The sequence below is a fragment of the Mustela lutreola genome, chromosome 6, assembly GCF_030435805.1.
Source record: "Mustela lutreola isolate mMusLut2 chromosome 6, mMusLut2.pri, whole genome shotgun sequence".
NCBI lineage: Eukaryota > Metazoa > Chordata > Mammalia > Carnivora > Mustelidae > Mustela > Mustela lutreola.
In genome coordinates, this window is record NC_081295.1 from 122,799,568 (window position 1) to 122,820,387 (window position 20,820).

A 20,820-nucleotide genomic window follows, 5' to 3' on the forward strand; every position below is an offset into this window, starting at 1 on the left:
TGATCCCGACTGCTTTTTAAATCTTAAAAGCAGATAAAGGTCTAGCTCCACCCCTTTGCTAGTAGGGGCCGAAGGGGCGAGGCCCGCCCCTTTTTGGGCGACCGCGGCCGAGTGGGGTTAGGCCCGCCCCTTCCGTCCTGTAATGTGTCCCCCAGAACTGGGGTCTTTCTCCTGGGTTGGACCCCCGGAACTTGGGAAAGCCAGAGCTTGGCCTTTTTGTACGAGTTTGGGCCTTTTCTGCAGTCAGTAACCCTCACTGTGGCCCAAGGAGCGGAACTAGATAACAGTCTTCCCACTACCAGTGTTTTTTACATCTATCTCAGGGTGTGTACACTGAAGCAGGGCGAAGCTGTGTCTGGCAGCCGGGACAGAGGCTGAGGGCAGTTCCACACCCAGATACAAGGTCCCACGTGACTCAAGTGAGGCAAGGTGAGAGGCTGGGAGTTTCCTAGAGGAGAGGCGGGAGGTGAAGGTACAGGATGCCTGTATGGGTTTAGGAGAAGAGTTACTGAGAAAGAGGTGGAAACCAAGGAGAGGAGTAATGGAATGAATGATCCTGGTAAAGGGATAATGGAAGTATGGGGAAGAGGAGATCAGGGGCTGAAAAGGGAAGAGATACAGGAGTACACAATTAAGGAGGCATGCTCCTCCCAGAGTAATCTAGCGTTCTTTCTCATTTTTTTTTAAGCAACCTAATGCCCAGTTTCTATTGGAAAAGATACGCCTAGATTCTATGTTGGGGAGAAGGGCTGTCTCAGCTTCAGTGACTAAGGAGACCGATAGGAAGGAACTAGAAAAGCAAAAGTACTGAGGGTAAAGAGCGTGGGAAGTACAGGGGCAGGGAGAGGGCCTGAGAGTATCCCTTCTCTTTAAAGACCCGAGAGAGGGTTGAAGGAGGGAGCTGGACTGAGGGGAGATGGGGACGGCGGGAGGAGGGCAAAAGTCAGAGACCAGCCAGAGGGCCAGGGAGATGGAGCCGTGGAGAGAAGACGACAGGTGGAGAACTCAGTGACTGGCATATAGTAGGTGCTTGAAAATACCTGGAGTTGAGGGGGGGGGGGGTAAGAAAGAGGTTTTTGGAGAACAGTTGGAGTTGGAGGGAATAAACAGCGGATAAGGGAGTTAAGGAGAATGAAAGAAACCAAGTGAAATTTCCAGGAAGAGGAGAGCTGATGAAGAAGGAATGGGCCAAAGAAGGAATACAGCACCGAAGGACACACAAGCCATAAGTGCTGAAAGGGAGTTGGAGGAAAAAAAAGATGCAGCTGGAACCAGAGAGAAGGCCAGAGACGGAGGCCGAGCCCAGCCGAGCTCTCGCGGGGCGGAGCTACCAAGAGGAGACTGGCCGATGCGGGGAGGAGACGCCTGGGTCCCTGGGAGGCGATTGGCAAAACGGGCCGCCCGTCACCGCCCCCTACTTCCTGGCCAGCCCCGGAAACCAGCAGGCGTTGGGGAGGGGTGGGGGGGGGATAGCGGCAACAGCAGCCCCAGCCCTCAGAGAGACAGCAGGAAGGGAGGGAGGGAGGGAGCTGGGGGGACAACCCCCCCACCATTCCTACCGCAATGGGCCCAGCCTCCCACTCTCACCTCCCCTCCATCGGCCGGGGCTAGGACACCCCCAAATCCTGTGGCCCCCTTGGCACCGACACCCCGACCGAGGCAGAGACACAGCCACCCGCCACCACCGCTGCCGCAGCCTGGCTGGGGAGGGGGCCAGCCCCCCGGGCCCCCCACCCCACTGAGGTGGGGGCGGGAAAGGGATGGGAGGAAGCGGGAGGAGGGTGCTGAGAGGGACTTGGAGGAGGGGATGGGGGAGAGATTGGGTCTGGGAGGCGGACTGGGGAGAGGGTTGCTGGGGAAAGGAGAGGGTCCCCGAGAGGGAAGAGACCCGGTGACCCTGTGAATCTGGGATGGGGGTGTGGATAGAGAGTCCTGAAGAGGGAATTCCTGACATCTTCCCCAATTCCTTTTCCTGCCCTTTGGCCCCACGTGACTCTTAGGGGGCTGTGGCCGGGAGAAGGAGGTTTATTACCCTCCTTCCCCCAGCAGAATTTGCTTCCTAGGAATGCCCTCAGACACCTCTGTTTCCATCTAGGCACAGGACTTTCTCAGTGGCCATCCACACTGGGCTAGATCCTTACTGACACACAGATGCTTTGTGGGGGGCCATGTTTTCTACATGGAGTCTGTGCCTTTGACATGTTTAATGGCTTATGTGCAGCTAGCTTCTCCCTATACTATCCATGGTTTGTGGAGAAACAATGTGTTATTTTCCATCAGAATTGCCCATTCTTCTCTTATGTCCATGTCTCATGTCCAGTCTTGACATTGTTCAGGTGTGTGAGTTTTTGTATATTGCATCCATTATGTGGTTTCATGTTTCTTGCACATTTTATGCTTTTGCATGTTTACTTCTGCATGTAAAGATCAAGCCTTGTTTTGGTTCATATCTCGTATATTATGTCCATGATGCTGTCGTATGCGATAATCCTCATGTGTGGGATCCTGTGGTTTAGTGAACTAGTGTATACTCCTGTTGTGATCAGGTTGGCCTGTTTGCTGCCTGTGTTTTCCTAGTCAGAGTACACACGACATCTATGCGTGATCCTTTACTTATTTATCATACTTACACTGATGTGACATGTCCACAGCATCTGTGCTTTTGGTTATACATACTACATAAATTTCATAATTTTATTGGCAGTATATTTTTGTGAGTCATATATATGCACATTAACCCATTTGGCACTCCGTGGTGCTTATTAATCTTGGATATTTCTGCTCCGGAGAGGGTCACTTAATGTCATGTATTAGAGAAAAAGGCGACAAGCCTACATGTCCCCAGAAAACCATCCCCAGATGCCTTACCTTGCTGACCTTCCTGGCCTGTGTCTCTTCACATACATTCTCTCTCCAGTGGCTATGGACAGTCTGTCTTCATGGAGCTCAATGCATCCCACGGAGTCAGCCCTGCTGTGCACATTATCTGTTCCCCACTCTTTTTGCACAGTTGGCATCTTTTTGATGACAGCAGCATCTCTCCCCTGTGGCATGTTAATCCTCATGCTGTATGTTTCTCTTCTGTATGAGATGGGATGCTCCATCTTGATTGTTGGTACTTTCCCTTCAATGTGATGGTATATTGTATGTGCATATTTCAGAATAGGTTATGGTTAGGCTTCTTATGTTCATTGTTTTCTTGGTGACTTATCTTTTCACAGTTAATAGTTCTCGAGAGTGTAGCTATCTGATTCCTGATCATCTCTGTCATTAATTATGGCTGTGTGGGTGTGCACTCAGCATTATAATCTGTTCCACAGATGTTTATTGAGCCACCTCTCTGACTCCTCCTGTCCGGGTTTTGGGAGTGCCTACCCTCAAGCTGCTTACAGACTGGGAAAGGAACAGAAATGCCAGTGAGCAGTTACATACACAGTGGTGTCAAAATCAGTGGTTCTCAGACGTGTGTGTGCACCAGACTCACTTGGAGGGCTTGTTAAAATACAGATTGTTGGGCCCAATGCCCAGAATTTCTGATTCGGGAGATCTGGGATGAGGTCCAAAAATCCGTGTGTCTCTACACTTTGAGATCCAGTGATCAAGATAAAAGTGTAATGAAAACTTAGGCCAGGTGGGGTTCAAGAAGGCTTCCAAAGTGTGATGCTGAGCTGTGTGAGGCAAGTGAAGAAGCGGAAGGGCATTCCAGCCAATGGAGCAGCCTGTTCACAGCACAGAAGCATGGAGGATTGTGGTGTGTCTGAGGAACTAGAGTTGAAATGAAAAAGGCCTTTGTGGGGGTGTGGCCGAAAATGGAAAGAGAAGTCAACTTGCCTAAAGGGCCTGTAAACGAGACAGGGAAATGCTCAGATTTGTGTCACAGGAGGATCCCTGATTGCCATGTGGATGACAAATTGGAAAAGCAGAGTTAGGATCCTGTTGCAAATACTCCACAGGAGAAATGCTGGACCAGACTTAACAGGGGCAGCGGGATAGAACAGCTCAGAGCCTACAGCTGTAGAGTTGGCAGATTTTCCTGTTTTTCTAGGGTCTATTAGCCTTCACTGATTGGCAATGGACTTACCTTTGAACATAGACTTTCTTGTCATTGGAAGGGAGTGCCTGTAGTCTTGCTGGGAGTGACAGGTTAACACCATTTCGTGATTTCTGACCCTGCCCCCAACAGTGGGGCAGAGTGGAGGAAGGAGGAAGAGCCTAGAAGGCAGGTTCTGTGTGCCTGCCTACACCTCTTCCTCCTGAACTCTGTCCTCCCAGAGAAGGTGATATGATGTGTCTTTTACTCTCTGCCCTCCTTTTTTTTCCCCCACTTAGTCAGGACTTAAATATTGTATCTGCCTGACCAGGTTGCCTGCAGTGTCCCAGGAAGAGGGGGGAAGAGGGCAGAAGGATTTGTTTGCCTGACGGTGGAGGGAGGATTAATAGATGGTAGCTACTCCTGGTATGTCCATGGGTTTATCTGGGAATGGGAAGGGGGGGTGGGGGTGGCTGCCTTAGCGGAGAGGGGATTTTCTAGTTATGCATTTACTACATTCCTTCATTTGTTACTGGGCGTGACTTGAAGTTAGCCTTCTGGTGTGAGCGGGTCAGTCTTTGTGTTTGCATTAGTGACAGAGCCTTTATGCTTGCCAGTGCGCTCTTGAGAATGTCTGTGGGTGTTTTGTCCCTTAACCGTATCTGCTGTGTGTACACCTATGTGTGTACATACGAGCAGCAGCGTAACTGTGTTGGGAATACAAGCTGCTTGGGTTTAAACTAGGAAGTGCTTCTTAGGAGCCATATCATCTCAGGTAAGTTATTTAACCTCTCCTATAAAATGTAAATTGTGTGGTTCATATTTAAGGGTTTAACGTAGTCTGTAGTTCAGTGCTAATCCAACAGAGAAATATAATGCAAGCAACATGTAATTTTTAATTTTCTGGTAGATACATGAAAAAAGGGAAAAAGTAACAAGGGGAATTTAATTTTAATAGTATGTTCTACTGAACCCAGTATTCTGAAAGGTTAAAATTTCAAAGTGTAATCACTACAAAAGATTATTATGGGATATTTTACATTCTGATTTTTATTCAAAGTCTTTGAAATCTAATGTATATTTTACACTTCCAGCACATCTCAGTTCAAACGAGGCTATTTCAAGTGCTCAGCAGCCGTATGTGGCTGGTGGCTACCCTATCAGTTAGCCCTAAAACCTTACCAACTACAGGTGTTAGTTACTGCTGTTATTAATGTCCTCTTATCATATATCTGAGTTGTGGATGTCCATGTCTCATGTCTCTTGTCCTTGTGAATATTTCTGGAGCCTTCCAGGAGAGGGGTGGGAGAGCAGTCTTGAGCTCCTGTCCTCCCCACCCCCATCGTAGAGCGGCTTCCCTCCGCAGGTTTTGATTGGAGCCCTGACCCCATCCTATGTCTCTGGCCTTTGTCCTCATAGCTCCCCAACCCCTGCCTTCTGTGCCCTACACGCCTCACTCCCCTCCAGGACCAGGCCCACTATCCCTTGCCCTGTCCCCTGCAGGTGGCCAGAATGGAGCTGTGGCCGGGGGTATGGACTGTGCTGCTGCTGCTGCTCCTGCTGCTGCTCTTCCTGCTGCCCGCCCTGTGGTTCTGCAGCCCCAGTGCCAAATACTTCTTCAAGATGGCCTTCTACAATGGCTGGATTCTCTTCCTGGCTGTGCTCGCCATCCCTGTGTGTGCTGTGCGAGGACGCAACGTTGAGAACATGAAGTGAGGGCCAGGGGATTTGGGGTGATGAGAGAACCTAAGAGTCAGAAGTGAGCAGTGGATGGGGAGGATGTTGGGTGTGTAGGGAAAGCAGAGAGCGCCCAGGGACAGGGAAGGGGAGAACACTGCAAAGATGCTCTGAAAGACAGTGGGTGGGATGGGGGAACTGAGGCATGCAGACGGGTATCAGTGGTTCCTGCTAGAACCCCTTGCCATGACCCCACAGGATCTTGCGCCTGATGCTGCTCCACATCAAATACCTGTATGGGATCCGAGTGGAGGTGCGTGGGGCTCACCACTTCCCTCCCTCACAGCCCTACGTCGTGGTCTCCAACCACCAGAGCTCACTCGACCTGCTTGGTGAGATCCTTCTCAGGGCACACCTCCCCCAGCCATGCCCTTCCTCCTTCCCCAGAATCTCCTCCTCTAGGGGTCCTCACCTCCCCTGCATCTGAACTTTGCCCCCTGGCTCCCTTCTCCCCTTACCCCCGCACAAACAGGCTAATATATGTTTAATCACCTCTTCCTCCACTCAGGTCTTCCTGGCCCCTCCCCTCAGTCTCCTTTTCCCTTTATCTCCAGTCCTTAGTAGCTGAGACCTGCTTTCCATGACACTTTGCCTCCTTTGGCCTTCACCCTTCACCTTTTACCCTAGGGATGATGGAGGTACTGCCAGGCCGCTGTGTGCCCATTGCGAAGCGTGAGCTGCTGTGGGCTGGCTCTGCTGGGCTGGCATGCTGGCTGGCAGGAGTCATCTTCATTGACCGGAAGCGCACAGGGGATGCCATCAGTGTCATGTCTGAAGTTGCCCAGACCCTGCTCACCCAGGATGTGAGTCCCCCTGTGGAAAAGGAGGGCCCGGGGCATTGTGGAGCAGAGCAGTTGTAAATAAGCTGAGACGCAGGGCCATGGGGCCTCAGAGGTCTCATTACAGCGTCACAACCATATTCTGACCCCTCTGTGTATGTCTTCTTGACCCTCTATCTTCCCCAGGTGCGGGTCTGGGTTTTTCCTGAGGGCACAAGAAACCACAATGGCTCCATGCTGCCCTTCAAACGTGGCGCCTTCCACCTTGCCGTCCAAGCCCAGGTAATTACTACTTCCCCTTCTGCTATGGAGCCCCCAGCTTCCACCATCCCTTTCTTTGTTGGCAGTGGCTTGTCATGGGGCTTTGAAAGGAACTGTGGGCTGTCTGCTTTTCCCTTTCCCCAGGTTCCCATTGTCCCCATAGTCATGTCCTCCTATCAAGACTTCTATTGCAAGAAGGAGCGCCGCTTCACTTCGGGTGAGGGCCCTGAGTAGACGTGGGGCTGGGGGTGGCCAGAATGACCATGGATGAGAGAGGCTAGAAGGGTGTCCCCACCAGGGAGGAAGATGGGTTAGTGTCAGAACTGAGATGTCCAAAGGATCATCCAGTGTGACCACACATCAACCAATAAATATTTAAGCACCCACCATACCCTGCTACGTGGGTAACACTTGGTCCCTCCTAGAGGGGCTGTTACTGTCCAGTGGGAGAAATAGGCCTGTGTGTGCGAGGCTGTAGTAACACTTGGCAGTAAAGGCTAAACTGAGACAATGGGGGCTGAAAGGGTGCTGTTGAGGTGTCTGGACCCCAGGGGGTTGGAAAAGGCTTTGTGCAGGAGGGTCTCAGAGCACCAAGTAGCTGGCAAGCAGAGGGGCAGTTGTCCAGGGTAGGGAGAACTGAACTGAAAAGTTGGGGAGGGAGTAGCAGGAGAGCTCAGAAACTGTGCCCCACCTGTGGGCAAAGGCCTAGGTATACAGGCCATGATGGTGCTCACCCCCTCCCAGGGCGATGTCAGGTACGGGTGCTGCCCCCAGTGCCCACAGAAGGGCTGACACCAGACGACGTCCCAGCTCTGGCTGACAGAGTCCGACACTCCATGCTCACCGTTTTCCGGGAAATCTCCACTGATGGCCGGGGCGGTGGTGACTATCTGAAGAAGTCTGGAGGGGTGGGGCGAGGCCCGGCTCTGAACTCCCCTCCCATCTCCCCCCACCTTGCTCCCACACCTACCAGCCCACTGTGCCCTGAAGCAGGGCCAAGCCCTCTTCCTTGTTTCTCCTCTCCCCACTGTTCCCCTGTTTGGAATCTTCAACTTCTGAAGTGAATGTGGATACAGCACCACTCCTTGCCCCTTCCCAGCTCCCCACTCGCATATACTCTCCTGCCTTGGCGCATTCTCCACTCTGACCCCCACCCACCTCCTGTGCCATTTTGTCTGTGGGATGGTTGCCTCCCCATCTCTAGTGGCTCACCTACACGAGGGTGTGAACACACCATCCTTTCCCCAGTGGACATTTTTCCTTTGTGATCTTCTCTCCCTCTCCACCCCACATTGGCCAGTGGACTCATCCATTCTGTTGACCAGTACCCTCCCACAGGTCCACAGATTCAGTGGACTTCTCCATTTGTGTGGACTCCTCACACTGTGGCTGGAAGCAATGCCTGGAACATTCCTGGCTTATCCTGGGAATACTCTTCAGCACCCTCACACTCCCTCCCATGGAGCCTCCTGTTAGTGGAGGCTGGACTTTTCTCACATAGAGGCCTCATCCTGCCCATACCCAGGTGCCCAGGGGTGAGCCTACTCCTAGATGCCAGTTTGGTCTCCACATTTCTGCTTCCCCCTGTCCCTGTGGTACGGTTCTTTAGTGGTCCTGGCCCCAATCCAGTCCCCTGCAGCCCTGCTGTACCATTCTAACCACACACAAGGGAAGAGGCAGACATCAGGTGCTGCATTCACTTCTGCTCCCTGGGGAGTTGGGGAAAGGAACTGAACCCTGGCTGGAGGGGCTGGGAGGGCTTTTAATTTATTTCTCTTTCTTTTGAGGCTTTCCCTCTCTGAGCCAGTTTTCATTTCCTCCCGTGGCATTAACCACTCCTGCCTCGCACCCCAGACCTGTGCCCACAAACTGGAGAGGTGGGCTGGGAGCAAAAGGAGAGGGCGGGACCCAGTTTTGCGTGGTTGGTTTTTATTAATTATCTGGATAACAGCAAGAAACCGAGAATAAAGACTGAGAGAGAGAGAGATCTGGGCACTTTCTGGCTGCATTTGTGAAGGCATTAAAGTGGTTCTCACCCAAGCAACCTTACCCCAGCCAGAAGACTCGGGTGGGCCCAAGGCGTCCATCATCCCCCACTTCCTCAGCTCTGGAAGTTTCCATCACTCACTGCTCCTTAGTGGCAGATAACCTTATCTGCACTTCCCCACCTGGCCATCCCAGATGATTAGTGGGGCCAGTTTCTGTATAAATTAGGGGACCCGGGCTCTGGAGAGGTTCCTTTTCAGCCGTCTGAGACCTGGGCCCAGGCTGTTGTCCTCGCAGGAGCCTGATGAATGACAAGGAAGCAAGCAGACACACTGGCTGCAGACTTCTGGGGCTGCCAGGGCACTGGAGAGACTCATCCAACAATAAGTCATTTGGGGACAGGGTACCAAAAAGGGTCAAGTATGGCTATCTAGGGACAGTGTGGGGAGACTTAAGTGTTGGGAAAGGGCTTGGGGAAAAGAGAAAGTTGAACTACAGAAAGGTATCTGGGACAGCTGGGGGCATCTACTGGGTGATGGGGGTTCAAGCAGAGAGGGGCAGGAGGACTCACAGGTGCCCAGCCTCTCCTCCAGCAGCAGCACCTGGTCACTCAGAGACTCTATCCTGTCACTGCGGCCCCACAGCTCTGCCACCTTTTCCGGCTGTAGCTCTTCAGGGGGCATGGGCAGCACAGCCCGGACCCAGGCCCCCGCCTGACCAGCCCACTACAAAGGAAGGGACACCTCAAGTGTTGGGGGCGGGGTGGGATGCACCCTGCTGGGAGGGCCTGGCCCACACCACCACTCACCTGCTCCAGCCGCTCCAGGCGCCCTCGCAGCGCCCGAATCTCCTGCCTCAAGTCATGCTTGTCATGTTCAGCTTCCCGAACTGAAAATAAACAGTGTCAACTACAGCCCAGTTGAGCCTGGGCCCTTGCTGCCACCTCTACTCCCACTCACCTGCCACACTGAGGATGCTGGCACCGGTTGGCGGCTCCAGGACACCCTCTGCGCAAGTGCGCCGGTCCTGGCCCAGCACCAGACCTTGGGGACAGCCGCAGGTGAAGCTGCCTGCCGTGTTGACACAGTGGTGCGAGCAGAGGGTGATGCCAGTCCTACATTCATCCACGTCTAGTTAAGGGAAAGAGAGGGCTAAAGGATGGGGGCAAGCTGGCGCCTTGAGGGTGGTGAGGTCCTGACACCACTGGGGGGTGGGGGTGGGGATGGGGAGGGACCACTCACCCACATGACAGTGCTTCCCACCCCAGCCTGGGGCGCACTCGCACTGCTCTGGCCTGACACAGATGCCTCGGTTCAGACAGGGCTTGGCGCAGATGGCTGTGGGTGCAGAAGGGTGGTTCAAAACAGGACAGCCCACCTCTCCAGCCCCCCAGCTCGCTCCATCCCCAGGCCTGGGAATACCCAGTCTCACCTTCGTCACAGGTGAGCGCCCCCGGATGTCGCTTCTTCCAGCCCTGGCAGCACACAACGTGGGTCTGCTGTACCTCTCTCCTCGCCTCCCTCCATGCCACTTGGTATGTGGTCCTAGAACACAGGCCTGGCTCTGAACATTGGTTTATGGGCTTTGGTCTGGGTTCCTGAAGTTCCGGAAAGACCAGCAGGGTCCAGGCTCCCCAGCCCTCACCTGTAGGTGCTGCAGATGCGCCGTCCATTGCACACAGTCAGGTAGGGCTTATATACTGGCTGGCTGTAGGACTCGTTGTAGTGGAGGGGGACCACCAGCATCTGCTTGGAGCAGACACCCTGACTGCACCCAGGCCAGGGAAGGTGAGAATACTGAGTGGGCCAGGCCCTAGAGGGCCAGGAATCGCACTCCCCTCAAGACTCCACTGAGCACCCCCCCCCCCAGAGGACTGCCTCACCCCCCGCTTCTCCCCTTCTAAATGTCACTGTTTTGCCCCCTGTTGAAGTGCCGCCACCACCACCACCACCCCGCTGTTGAAGTGCCACTCGCAAGTTTCCTGAAGACCTCACACCTGCCCTGTGCCATCTGTCATCACCTCTCTTTGAGGGATCCGCCCTTGGCCCCCTGGGCTGACATCAGTAGCAGGAGGAATGACAGTCCGCCGAAGACAGTGTACAGCTCATTCCTGGACCCCATGGTTCTCCTTGACTCCAAACTGCAGGCTGTGGGCAAGAAGAGGTTAATGGAGGCACTTTCCCTCTCCTATAAGCACTCCAGCTCCAGCCCCTCCGGGAGCAGAGAGCAGACTGCCAGTGCCCTCTAAGGGAGTCAGCACATTCATCTGTACATACTTGCACTAGCCATCAGGATTGTCACTTTTAACATGACCCCTTCGTTCAGCACACCTGGTCCCCGAAGCATCATGCAAGGGTACACCCCGACACACTCCCTCCACCCCCTCTACACTACAGTTAACTCTCCCCGAGGACCCTCCTATCTGTAACAGGCCCTCTTGTACATTTTTCTATCTTCGAAGCCTCAGAGAGGCACCATTACATCCTCTCACCCTGTACCCAAAACCAGGCACCTAGAAATTGCACCTTAAATACATCCCTACTACCTCCCACACCATCATCCCTCATACAACACTCCCCAACTCACACTCATTCTAAGGCTATTCCCCATTACAGTCTCCCCACCTGTCTTTCCCACTCTCCCGGAGACTTCAAGCAGACCAGCCTCAGCAGCAGCAGCTCAGACTGGTGGGCGGGTTAGGCAGGCTGGGAAGGAGAGGAGGGGCCAGGCCAGACAGAATGCTCCCATTCTTGCCCCCTCCCACAAGCCTTCAGAGTTCCTGCTTCATCTGCTCAGTGGTATCCAAGTCCCACTACCCTCACCACCATCCCAGCAAAGGGGCCCCTAGAAGTAAATTTCCAACCCTTTGAGACCTTATTTCTGGACTTCCCAAATCAGCAGAGGGTACTGGCTCTGTACCACCACCAGTACCTCTGGTCCTTGCCACATCCTTCAACCCAACACAGACTTGGGGAGAACTGAGGGGGCAGGGAGAGAGAACGGGCAGAGAAAAGCACGGTCAGGTCATGGGAGAAGAGGCAAGAACAGCTGAAGAAAGAAAGGAGGGCAAGTCATTACAAAAGGCCAAGGGGGGGTGGACAGCCCAGGGCACTAAGGGGAAATTGCCTCCCCTTTCTTGATGACATTTGTTAGGGCCTGGGGGGGGAGCAGAATTGAATCAGCCACCGCCCCCCATGCAAGACTAGACAGGGCCCTATTGTCGCCACCAAAATTCCTTCTTTCAAGGAAGAGGCGGCTCATTGTCCAGCCCCTCACCCAACTGTGGCCTACAAAGGTCGAAAAGGGGCGCAACAAATGCCCACCCTGACCCTTAGCCCCCTTGTCTAGCCTGGGGGTGGCAGGCGCATTCCACCCAATGAGGCTGGGGCACAAACCACTGGAGCTCTGGGCTCAGCCCCCCAAGCTTAGGCTGGGACAGGAAGAGAATTGTCCTCTGCAGGAAAGAACCCACAGAGAATCAGGAACCCACACAGAATGGGCATTTAGAGAGCGGAAACACCAAGGGGGGTCCCACCCCAGACCAGGCATCCGGGCACCCAGACCTCAGGCCCTCCATCCCCACCCTCCTTGGGGAGCCAGGTCCCCCTTACCTGGAAATGAGCCAAGCCACACTGAGGAAATGGAACTTTATTTCCATTAATACAGGGTTAACACCCATTCAATGGTAGCTAAAAGAGGGGCTGGGGCCTCAAAGAAACTAGGCTCCCAGGGGGTACCCCAACACTGAACGTAGGGACTGGGGGATCCCCAAACCTGAGATGGGCCTCACAGGCCATAGATATTCCCCAACACTGACATTTCAAGAACAGAACTGTCCCCATAGGGGAGCCTCAGAACCCCACTCTCATGGGTAGTCCTTCCTGGGAGTTGGGAGAGCTGAGGAAAAGGGAACATGGGGAGAAGAGAAGCTAAAAATGACCTGAGTGGCCTAGAAGGAGACCCCTGTAGTGGGCAGGGGCTGGGTTCTCCTTCGGTAACAGCCAGAGATGGAGGGTCGGCGGTGGCAGCAGCAACAACAGCAGGAGCAGCCACAAGTTAAAAACCTGGTTTCTCTCTTCCCAACCTTGGGCTTGGGAAGCTGAGAGAGCACGGAGCAAACCCCAGACATGAGCTGGGGGAACACCAGGATTTGTCATGTACAGAGAAGAGGAGGAAGGGGTCGTGGGAGCCCTGGTTGGTGCGGGCAGTGTGGGAACAATGGGGTGGTCCCAGGCACATCAGAGCCTGACATTTGCCTTCCAAGGCCACCGCTTGGTTTCTGGGCTGGGGAGTTCCCGGGGCATCTCTGAGGACATCCTCAGGAGAGCCAGGGTTCAATGCAGGTCTCATAAAGCGTACGGTTGGAGTGCCAGGCCGTGTGGGCGATCCCAGCCATCGGACACCTCACTATGGCTCCCCGGGCCAAGAGTGTCTTCAACCCAAAAGAATCCCGCAGATAAACCTTCAAGGTGGGCAAAGGGTCACAGCAGACAGACAGATGAAGAAACAAAATGAGTTCCTGCTGGTGTCCTGGGTCCCCTCTCCCCACAGGGTGAACCCTTCCGCACTCAGGGGTCGGTGGGCAGGGAGGGCTACAGACTGAGGTGGGACAGAGCATGAAGAAAGGGGACACAATCCCGGGGGCTCACCGGTTGCTCCTCCATCTCCAAGACCGTCTCATTGGCGTCATAGAAACCAAAGAAGCTACAAAGAGATTGAGGGTGGGCAGAGGAGGTTATTAGGAATGCTGGAGAAAATCAAGGTAGGCTAGGGGACTTCAGGAACTCATGGCCACAAGGCACTCAAAATACTTAACTGGGTATCATGTGCCTCACGAGGTGATACACTGAAACTATAGCAAGGCTTCTGCAGAGTCCCATCAAAAATGTGTGACCTGAACCTACTCCTGAGGAAACAGCCAACAAACCCTGAGGGACATTCTACAAAATGTCTGGACCACACTCCTCAAAAATTTCGATGTCAGAGACAAAGACTGAGGAAGTAGTCCAGAAAAAAAAAAAAAGAGACTAAAGAGCTATGCAAGTAAATGCGACTTGTGATCCCAGGATGGATCTTGCAATGAATCCCCCCCCCCCCCCAATAAGGACAACTGGAAAATACCTGAATCAGGTCTATAGAGTAGCCTAGCCATGTTAAGTTCCTGACTTTGATCACGGTATTGTGGCTACGTAAGGAATGTCCTGTGCATAGCCGACAGACAGACATACTGCAGTGTTAGGGATAAAGAGACCTCATGTCTACAACCTATTCTCAAACAGTTCACAAACATAACTATACCCTGTATCTGTATAGAGAACAGAGGAGGGCAGAAACATGGTAAAATGTTAACATTTAGAAAATCTAAATGAAGAATACATTAATATTGCTTTTGTAATACTTTATTAACTTATTAAGTATGAATTTATTCCCAAATATAAAGAATAAAAAGGTCTTAAGATTCTCAGAAGCAGTATTTAACTGGCATGGGCCGTGAAAGGGCACTGGCCATGACAAACAAAGGATGATAGTATTTAAAGTCCAATAGTTTACAGGAGCAAAGAGAGGCCACTCGCCTGGTTCTAGAGCACCAACAAAGGCTTCCAAGTGAGGACTCTCCCCTAGGGAAGGCTGTTCCCCAGGCAAATGAAGAGCAGGAGCCAAGGTACAGAAGTGAGGCCCAGCTGGGTGCTGTGGGGAGCTGGGCTGGAGGCCGAGAGGCCATGCTGAGTTGGGCTGGAGGCCAGGAGGCCATATATTTCACCAGGTGTAGGAGAACAGCAGGGGCACACAGACCTGGGTTTGAACTCCAGCTCTGCCGCACACTCCCAAGCATGTGTGGCTGAGCGTATTATTCTCTTTGTCCCATATAAGAATACTTCCTTTGCAGAGAGGAAGTGAAACTCCGTGGTTAGATCAGATAGCCTGACTTCACAAGTTACTGACTCTATGAGGATTAAATAAGGTTTATTTGAGAAGTACTTGGAATAGTGCCTTGACATGTAAAACATGCCATGTAATTGTGAACTATTACTATCTTCACAGGGTTGTGGAGGTAAAATGAGAAAAAACAAATCCCATCCCATGGGAGTCCCATGACTCCTTCACTTAAAACCCTCCAAGGCCTTCCCATATCACTCAAAATAAAAAGTCAAGGGCCATGGTTGCCAAGAGCTGGGGCAGGGGGTGGGAGAAAGCAGGGATGGGGAGTTCATGTTTAATGGCTATGGAGTTACAGTTTGGGGGAAAAAAAAAGTTTTAGAGATGGATGGTGGTGATGGTTACACAAGAATGTCAATGTGCTTAATGCCACTGAAGTGTACTTAAAACGGTAACTTTTATGTTATGTATATTTTAGGGGGGAAAAAAATCAAGGCCTGACTGCCCTACAAAGGCTGAACATCACTGGATCCCTACTGCCCCTTTCATCTCCTCTCCTGCCCTCCCCAGCTCCCTGCACTCTAACCACATGACCTCCTTATTCCTCACACCTGCCCCAGGACCTCTATAGATGCTACTCCTTTCCCTGAGTCATCCCCCCTCCCCACACACCACCACCAGATTTTTCCACAGCTCCTTCCTTCACTTCAAGTTTCTACTCAAATTGCAACTCTTCCAGGACCTGTCTGGCCATCATCTGACACAGGCTCCAGTTATCGTCTAATCCCTTCCCCTGCCTTGTCTTATTACCACCTGACATTTACATTTATTACATTTCCTATACGACCAGATCGTAAGCTACGTAATAGCAGGGACTTCTCTCTCATTTACCCCTGCATCCCAGTGGCCCAGAACAGTGCCTGGGCATACATACAGTGCTCAATACATATTCATTAAAGACTAAGTAGCTTACGTGACATTTTAGATCACTCATGATGGGCAAGAGGTCCATACATAGCACAATGGAGCCCCAGATTTTCCTGAGATACAGGATGGAGGGGACAGGGCTGAAGGCTATTACAGAAGTCCAGATATGTAAAACAGGTGGGAGAACACATAAAATGGCATGGAACTATACACATCCTACCAATGACAACTTTCTGGTTTTGATACTGCGCTAGAGTTACATAGGATGCAATCGTGGGGGGAACCGGGCGAAGGATACATACCCAGGACCTCTCTACACTATCTTTGCAGCTTTCTATGAATCTGCAATTATCTGAAAGCTAAAAGTTTTTACAAGGCAAGGGTTTAGGGATAGAGAGGAAGCATAGTCTGGAGGACGTAGCAACTGGCTGGATACAAGTTGAGGGATAATGATTCCCCGTTTTGGTCTCCAGTGACAAGATATGTGGAGGGTGAGGCATGCAGGCCTGAGATAAATATTACTGGGGGCTGGGGGATGTCCTTAGCCAATCTTCAGGCCACACAGTCCCTTATTACCTAGACTGCCAGGGGGTAATAACACCATCATCAGGACCCCCAATCAGCACCAGGCGGCCCACACGAAGAAAGTTCTTCCTCCATGCTGAAGAGTGGGAAGAAAAGAGCTTGCATCAGTCACAGGGGTCAGGCCCTGTTGGAGAGGCAAACATAGGGGGTCAGAGAGGCAGAAAATGGGACCCAGGTAGGAGCCTAGGGTCTCACCAGTGGCATTGGGATGATCTCTTTCCCCATTAATCAGGGCCAGGAAGCTGCTGGCATTGAGGTATAAGTCATCATGGTGGGGGTCTAGGTACAAAGAGCAGTTAGAAAGACAGTCAGAGAAGCAGGGAAAAGAGGCAAGACCAGATGCTGAAAGGCCAATCAGGGGACTACAATGATAGACAAGGTGACTACTAAGAGTAGCAATAATAGTAATTGTGAACAAGAGAGTAAACACCTTTATCCAGCACCTAGGATGCCAGGTACTGTTCAAAGTATATTACGTATATTACATGTTAATTTCTTTAATCTTTACAACCCCCTATAGGGTAGATACTATATTAATATTTTACAGATACAGAAAACAGTCACAACCAAATATTTACTATCTGGCCCTTTAGAGAAAAAATTTACTGACCCCTGCCCCAGACTAACTCTGAAGCAGTAAGGTAATACACAGAAAGTGTTCTCAATAGCGCCTAGTCACACAGTTATCTTCAGCATCGCTGAAGTTATCTTCAGCATTACTGTTGGTTATGGTACAAGGGGGAGCAGCAGACCCTACCCCCCCAGGGTGCCCCTCCATGCAGACCCCAGTTTGGCATCCCCTATTCACCGTGCCAGTAGTTGCAGATGGAGAATTCTTGGCCCCAGGGGCTGTAGCAGATCCGGTAGAGGTTAGACCTCATGGAGGTAGGGAAGAGCCACTTCAAATAGTCCGTATCTGGCAAGAGAACAGCAGAATCCAGTGGCCCCAAACTTCTGTGTCCCCCAAACTCAGAGCCCTCTCAGGAGCCCACCATCCCCACTCACCTCCATACTGTCCCATTTGTGGTGAGGAGAGAGAGATGAAAGAATCCACGTTGTGCTCCTCCATGACGGACAGCAGTGCCCGGCACACCAGGCCCCCTGGAGGCAGAATGCCACGAGGCTGGGACTTAGGTACAGCCAGGTCAACAGCCTCCCCACATGCCCCTGCCCCCAGCGTGTCCATAAGAAGAGTGAAGCCCAGAGAAAGCAGGCACACCTTGTAGCAAAAAGTTGTATGTCGTGAGAGTAACAGAGCCAGAATTAGATTTCTGGGTCTCCCAACTCTACCTGTAGGGTGCTTTTTACTCTTTCCTTATCCCTTATGTCCAAGAACCATGGGTAATGGCAAAAGGGGGCAGCAGCATGGGGAGCCTCCCTCCCACTGAGGACACAGAGATAAGACCCAGGTGCTGAGGGAAGTCAGAAAAGTAGGGCTCAGGTACTAGGGCTCTGGCTAGGAACAACCAGGTTCAGAAAAGGGGACACCAGGAAGTGTCCCTCAGGTAAGGATCAAGCCTCAGATAGGGCTTAGAAGTTGGGAGGGGGAGTGCGCCTACCCTGCGAGTAGCAGATGAGATGCACCCCTTCAGGGGCCTCTGCCATGATGGGGGCCACAGCCTCTCCGAACCCTTGCACCTGTTCCCACAAGGGTCGCAAGCTCTCTCTTCCATCGAAGAGATCGAGCACAGTCACCACAGTCCCAGGGTGTGTCTGTGGGAAGGGGGCAATGCTGCAACAGGGGATGGACTATGAAGCCCCTCCACACCGCCCCCTGGCCAGCGTCCACATGCCTATGGCGCCCTGCAATGAGAACCAGGGATCTCGTCCTCCGACTCTCCCAACGCCAGCACCAGCTCCTCTAGGAACTGAGCAGGCCCGGAAGCGCAGCTTTCAGTTCCCCATTCTCCTTCCCCCGTCACTACAGTAGCCTCCAGCGCCCCACAACCGAGTGTCCCTTGCCAGACCTCGTTGATGTATTCCAGCAGGTGGCGGAAGCTGTATGAGCTGTCAAAGAGCCCGTGTACCACGATGACCGGTTTGTAGGAAGCGCGATGGGGCGCAGGGGCTGCTGGCAGCAGCAGCGGCGGCAGGAACGGCAACAGGAGCAGGATCCCCGCCGGGGGGAGCCGCAGCCCTCTGAGGCCCAGCATGCTCCCGCCTGAGAATGGGGCGATGAGGGCCTGTGAGAGAGATGACAACACGCTCTCCCCTCGGAGCAGACGCCCGGCCATCAAGATCCCCCCCAACCGTGCTCACACTAGGTTCAGGTCACAAAATAGCCTACTTTGAACTTACTTCAGGACTGTAGGGAAACACACCCCCCTACACGCACCGACGCACACCCGAAACCCCGCCCCAATTCAGCCGGAACTCAGTCCCTGGGCCCAGGGTCTTCCTAACGCATCATGCCAGCCATGCACGACCCTGGCTTTTGCAAGACCCCTGAGCAGCAGCGCAGGCTCCTGGAGAATGCAAGCTCCCACCTGGCCTACGTCCGTGAGCCTGGCTCCGCCTGCTGTTTACTTCTCCCTAGACTGGAACCCGCGGGGGGGTGGGGATGAGGGGAAGGGTGTAAGGACAGCGCGCGCTGGGGAATGACGGATGGGAGAGGGGAGGCTGCTAGGGGTCGCGCTTCGCCGTCACGTCCGGGGCTTTCCCTGGCAACCGTGTCGGCGTCCCCTGAAACGCAAGCCCGGACCAGAGGGGCAATGGAACATTCCACTGCATTCCGGGAGCGGGGGATGAAGTAGGCAGACCGATCCATTTAGGCCGGTGGGGAGAGGAAGAAGCGGCAAACATATCCTGGGAATCTAGAGAAGGCCGGTCCAGGCCCTGCTGCACCAGCGAGCCGAGGGTCCGATTTCTTGCCCTTGATTCGCCCCACTTCCCAATTCAGGCGTCCTGCTCCGCTGCGGAACATGAAATTCTCCCTCCCCCGGGGTGGGGGTGCGGGAGAGGGCGCTGGGGAACAGACTGGGGAAAGGCAGTCCTCCGCATTTCGTCCTACGCCGGATCCGGGCTGAAGCCAGCCCAGGCGGACCCCTCCCCACCCCTACCCGCCAGCCGCCGGCCCCAGGTCAGCGCCTTACAACTGTTCATTATGAAGTGCGTGTAGTGCCCTTGTCTCCAGGGACGCGAAGAGTCCTCGAGGCCCCTCGAGCTAAAAGTGCTGGCTGACCCAGTTTCTCCCGGCCTACTCTACTCCGCTCCCGGTATACGACCCACCTCCAAGGGGCGGAGGGCCCCTGGGGCAGCGCTGACTCACGCTAGCGTGGTTCCCCTGTCTTTCAACTTGAGGGATCCCCCCGCCCCCCCCCCCGTCTGCCCCTGGCTGGGAGCTCTAGTGGGCGGCTTGCGACGCAGACCCTCGCACCGCATCCGTACTTCCACGCTCCAGGTGTCCTGCACCTCCGCCCGCGACCCCTTCCCGATACCTAGGTGGGCTTTTACTTAGCATTTAAAAGCGTTCCCCTTCAGGAAAAAGGATTTCGAAGCTTGTCTGAGTCCCTCCCTCTAGTCACAAGGTCTTTGCAAGTCTAAAGTTTCTCAATAAAACTGACGTGTGCCGAGAGGTGTGTGATGTGAGGACGGGGTGGCGGTAGGGGGTCAGGAGCTCACGCGAACGCGAACGCGAAACCAGAACGACCAGTTCGGGGCCCTGACCTAAATGTCAGGAGCCTGGGACTGGTCCAAGCGAGGGCTTCAGCTCTGTAGCCTCGGCTTGGACGCGGAGGGGAAGGACACTGCCGGAGAAGGCGACTGCCTCAGTGGGGGGATGGGGAATACTAATCTGAAGGTGGAGGCAGGGGAGGGTTAATGATTCCCCGACGGTGCTTTTGCAAAAAGCCCAAGTCCTATAAATCCCGGTAGACTGCCTACCTTCACCTTCCCTCTCCTTGTAAGCGCTCACAAGATACAATGAAGAAATAAAAGCCCGCAATTACAGCTGTGCTCCAACCTCCCACCCCCCACCACATATACTCCTGTCGATTCAGGAGGTGGCTTTGCGTCTTGGCAGGGGTGGTGGGTGGGTGGGATCTGAACACTGATGTGCCCAGAAACTCTAAGAAGCCCAATTATCGAAGAGGGAAAGGGAAACCAAACACATACTCCCAAAATGGAGTTGCCAGAAATGAGCTGATCCATCCCCTCCTCCCAAAGTGCTGAGCTCCTTCACTCTGGAGAAAAAGGTGTCTCTGCATCCCCCCAGCTTCCTCTCTGTCTGCCAACCCTCAGTCCCCCAGCCACAGGCCCAGCGGCTGCTGAACCACTGTAGACCGAAGCCCCCCACTTTACCTGCAGTTCACCCCAGGCCATAACCCTGGGAACTCTTCAAGCCATCGCAGGTCTCAACTCTGCAGTTCTCTCTCATATACAATTACCTTTCCTAAAGTGGGGGAAAGTAGAGCTAAGGATTTGGAGGAAGATCCTGAGAATTTGTGGGGACTCTGAGGGAAGCTGAGGAGGGGGGCCCCTGACTAGGGTGAACGAGATCCGGTGGGGACTGGGGTACTGAATCCACTGAGCACCTGCTCACTTCCTCCCACAATATAATCACTACAGCCAGTCTTAGATGGGAAGACTCTAGAGAGTTCTCCCTCCCTCCTTCTTTCCCTTAGTCCCACCCGCCTCGCC

At 53.3% G+C, this 20,820-nt stretch overlaps 3 protein-coding genes across 20 annotated transcripts; 1 reads left to right on the plus strand and 2 right to left on the minus strand.

Moving 5' to 3' along the window:
- The first annotated feature begins 325 nt into the window (after positions 1-325).
- On the plus strand, positions 326-8,792 carry AGPAT1 (1-acylglycerol-3-phosphate O-acyltransferase 1). Of its 5 annotated transcripts, none has more exons than XM_059178805.1 (7): positions 326-429; positions 5,534-5,742; positions 5,966-6,099; positions 6,395-6,570; positions 6,733-6,828; positions 6,952-7,024; positions 7,552-8,792. In XM_059178805.1, the coding sequence occupies exons 2-7, from the start codon at positions 5,543-5,545 to the stop codon at positions 7,869-7,871; spliced, it is 999 nt and encodes a 332-aa protein (XP_059034788.1). In that variant the 5' UTR covers positions 326-429; positions 5,534-5,542; the 3' UTR covers positions 7,872-8,792. The 5 variants fall into 5 exon arrangements, with proteins under 5 accessions (XP_059034788.1, XP_059034785.1, XP_059034783.1 ...); XM_059178802.1 differs by lacking the exon at positions 326-429 and adding an exon at positions 479-1,022; XM_059178800.1 differs by lacking the exon at positions 326-429 and adding an exon at positions 1,462-1,743.
- On the minus strand, positions 8,720-12,287 carry EGFL8 (EGF like domain multiple 8). 5 transcript variants are annotated; one of them, XM_059178818.1, is made up of 9 exons: positions 11,418-12,287; positions 10,814-10,940; positions 10,438-10,560; positions 10,225-10,337; positions 10,035-10,130; positions 9,753-9,923; positions 9,602-9,681; positions 9,365-9,518; positions 8,720-9,094 (listed from the first exon to the last, which is right to left on the minus strand). In XM_059178818.1, the coding sequence occupies exons 2-9, from the start codon at positions 10,912-10,914 to the stop codon at positions 9,018-9,020; spliced, it is 915 nt and encodes a 304-aa protein (XP_059034801.1). In that variant the 5' UTR covers positions 10,915-10,940; positions 11,418-12,287; the 3' UTR covers positions 8,720-9,017. The 5 variants fall into 5 exon arrangements, with proteins under 5 accessions (XP_059034801.1, XP_059034800.1, XP_059034803.1 ...); XM_059178817.1 differs by having other exon boundaries at positions 8,720-9,518; XM_059178820.1 differs by lacking the exon at positions 11,418-12,287 and having other exon boundaries at positions 8,720-9,518; positions 10,225-10,350.
- A 139-nt stretch (positions 12,288-12,426) lies between these two features.
- Positions 12,427-20,716, minus strand: PPT2 (palmitoyl-protein thioesterase 2). Of its 10 annotated transcripts, none has more exons than XM_059178811.1 (10): positions 19,275-19,625; positions 18,669-18,719; positions 18,150-18,343; positions 17,742-17,895; positions 17,188-17,283; positions 16,991-17,098; positions 16,378-16,461; positions 16,174-16,258; positions 13,443-13,497; positions 12,427-13,255 (listed from the first exon to the last, which is right to left on the minus strand). In XM_059178811.1, exons 3-10 carry the CDS (start codon positions 18,333-18,335, stop codon positions 13,112-13,114), a joined length of 912 nt encoding a protein of 303 aa, XP_059034794.1. In that variant the 5' UTR covers positions 18,336-18,343; positions 18,669-18,719; positions 19,275-19,625; the 3' UTR covers positions 12,427-13,111. The 10 variants fall into 10 exon arrangements, with proteins under 10 accessions (XP_059034794.1, XP_059034795.1, XP_059034798.1 ...); XM_059178812.1 differs by having other exon boundaries at positions 18,150-18,365; XM_059178815.1 differs by lacking the exons at positions 18,669-18,719; positions 19,275-19,625 and adding an exon at positions 20,482-20,716.
- Positions 20,717-20,820: the final 104 nt, after the last annotated feature.

Bases quoted from the DNA above. Each gene is read 5' to 3' on its own strand.
- AGPAT1 (XM_059178805.1), top strand. From the start codon at position 5,543: ATGGAGCTGTGGCCGGGGGTATGGACTGTGCTGCTGCTGCTGCTCCTG. The intron at 5,743-5,965 runs GTGAGGGCCAGG...ATGACCCCACAG, and splicing joins CGCAACGTTGAGAACATGAA to GATCTTGCGCCTGATGCTGC. The intron at 6,100-6,394 runs GTGAGATCCTTC...CTTTTACCCTAG, and splicing joins GAGCTCACTCGACCTGCTTG to GGATGATGGAGGTACTGCCA.
- EGFL8 (XM_059178817.1), bottom strand. From the start codon at position 10,914: ATGGGGTCCAGGAATGAGCTGTACACTGTCTTCGGCGGACTGTCATTC. The intron at 10,131-10,224 runs GTGAGACTGGGT...CTGCACCCACAG, and splicing joins GGCGCTCACCTGTGACGAAG to CCATCTGCGCCAAGCCCTGT. The intron at 9,519-9,601 runs GTGAGTGGTGGT...CTTCCTTTGTAG, and splicing joins GCCTGGAGCGGCTGGAGCAG to TGGGCTGGTCAGGCGGGGGC.
- PPT2 (XM_059178806.1), bottom strand. From the start codon at position 18,416: ATGGCCGGGCGTCTGCTCCGAGGGGAGAGCGTGTTGTCATCTCTCTCA. The intron at 17,896-18,149 runs GTCTGGCAAGGG...CCCTTCCCACAG, and splicing joins TGCTGGAATACATCAACGAG to ACACACCCTGGGACTGTGGT. The intron at 17,284-17,741 runs GTAGGCGCACTC...TTCTGCCTCCAG, and splicing joins TCTCATCTGCTACTCGCAGG to GGGGCCTGGTGTGCCGGGCA.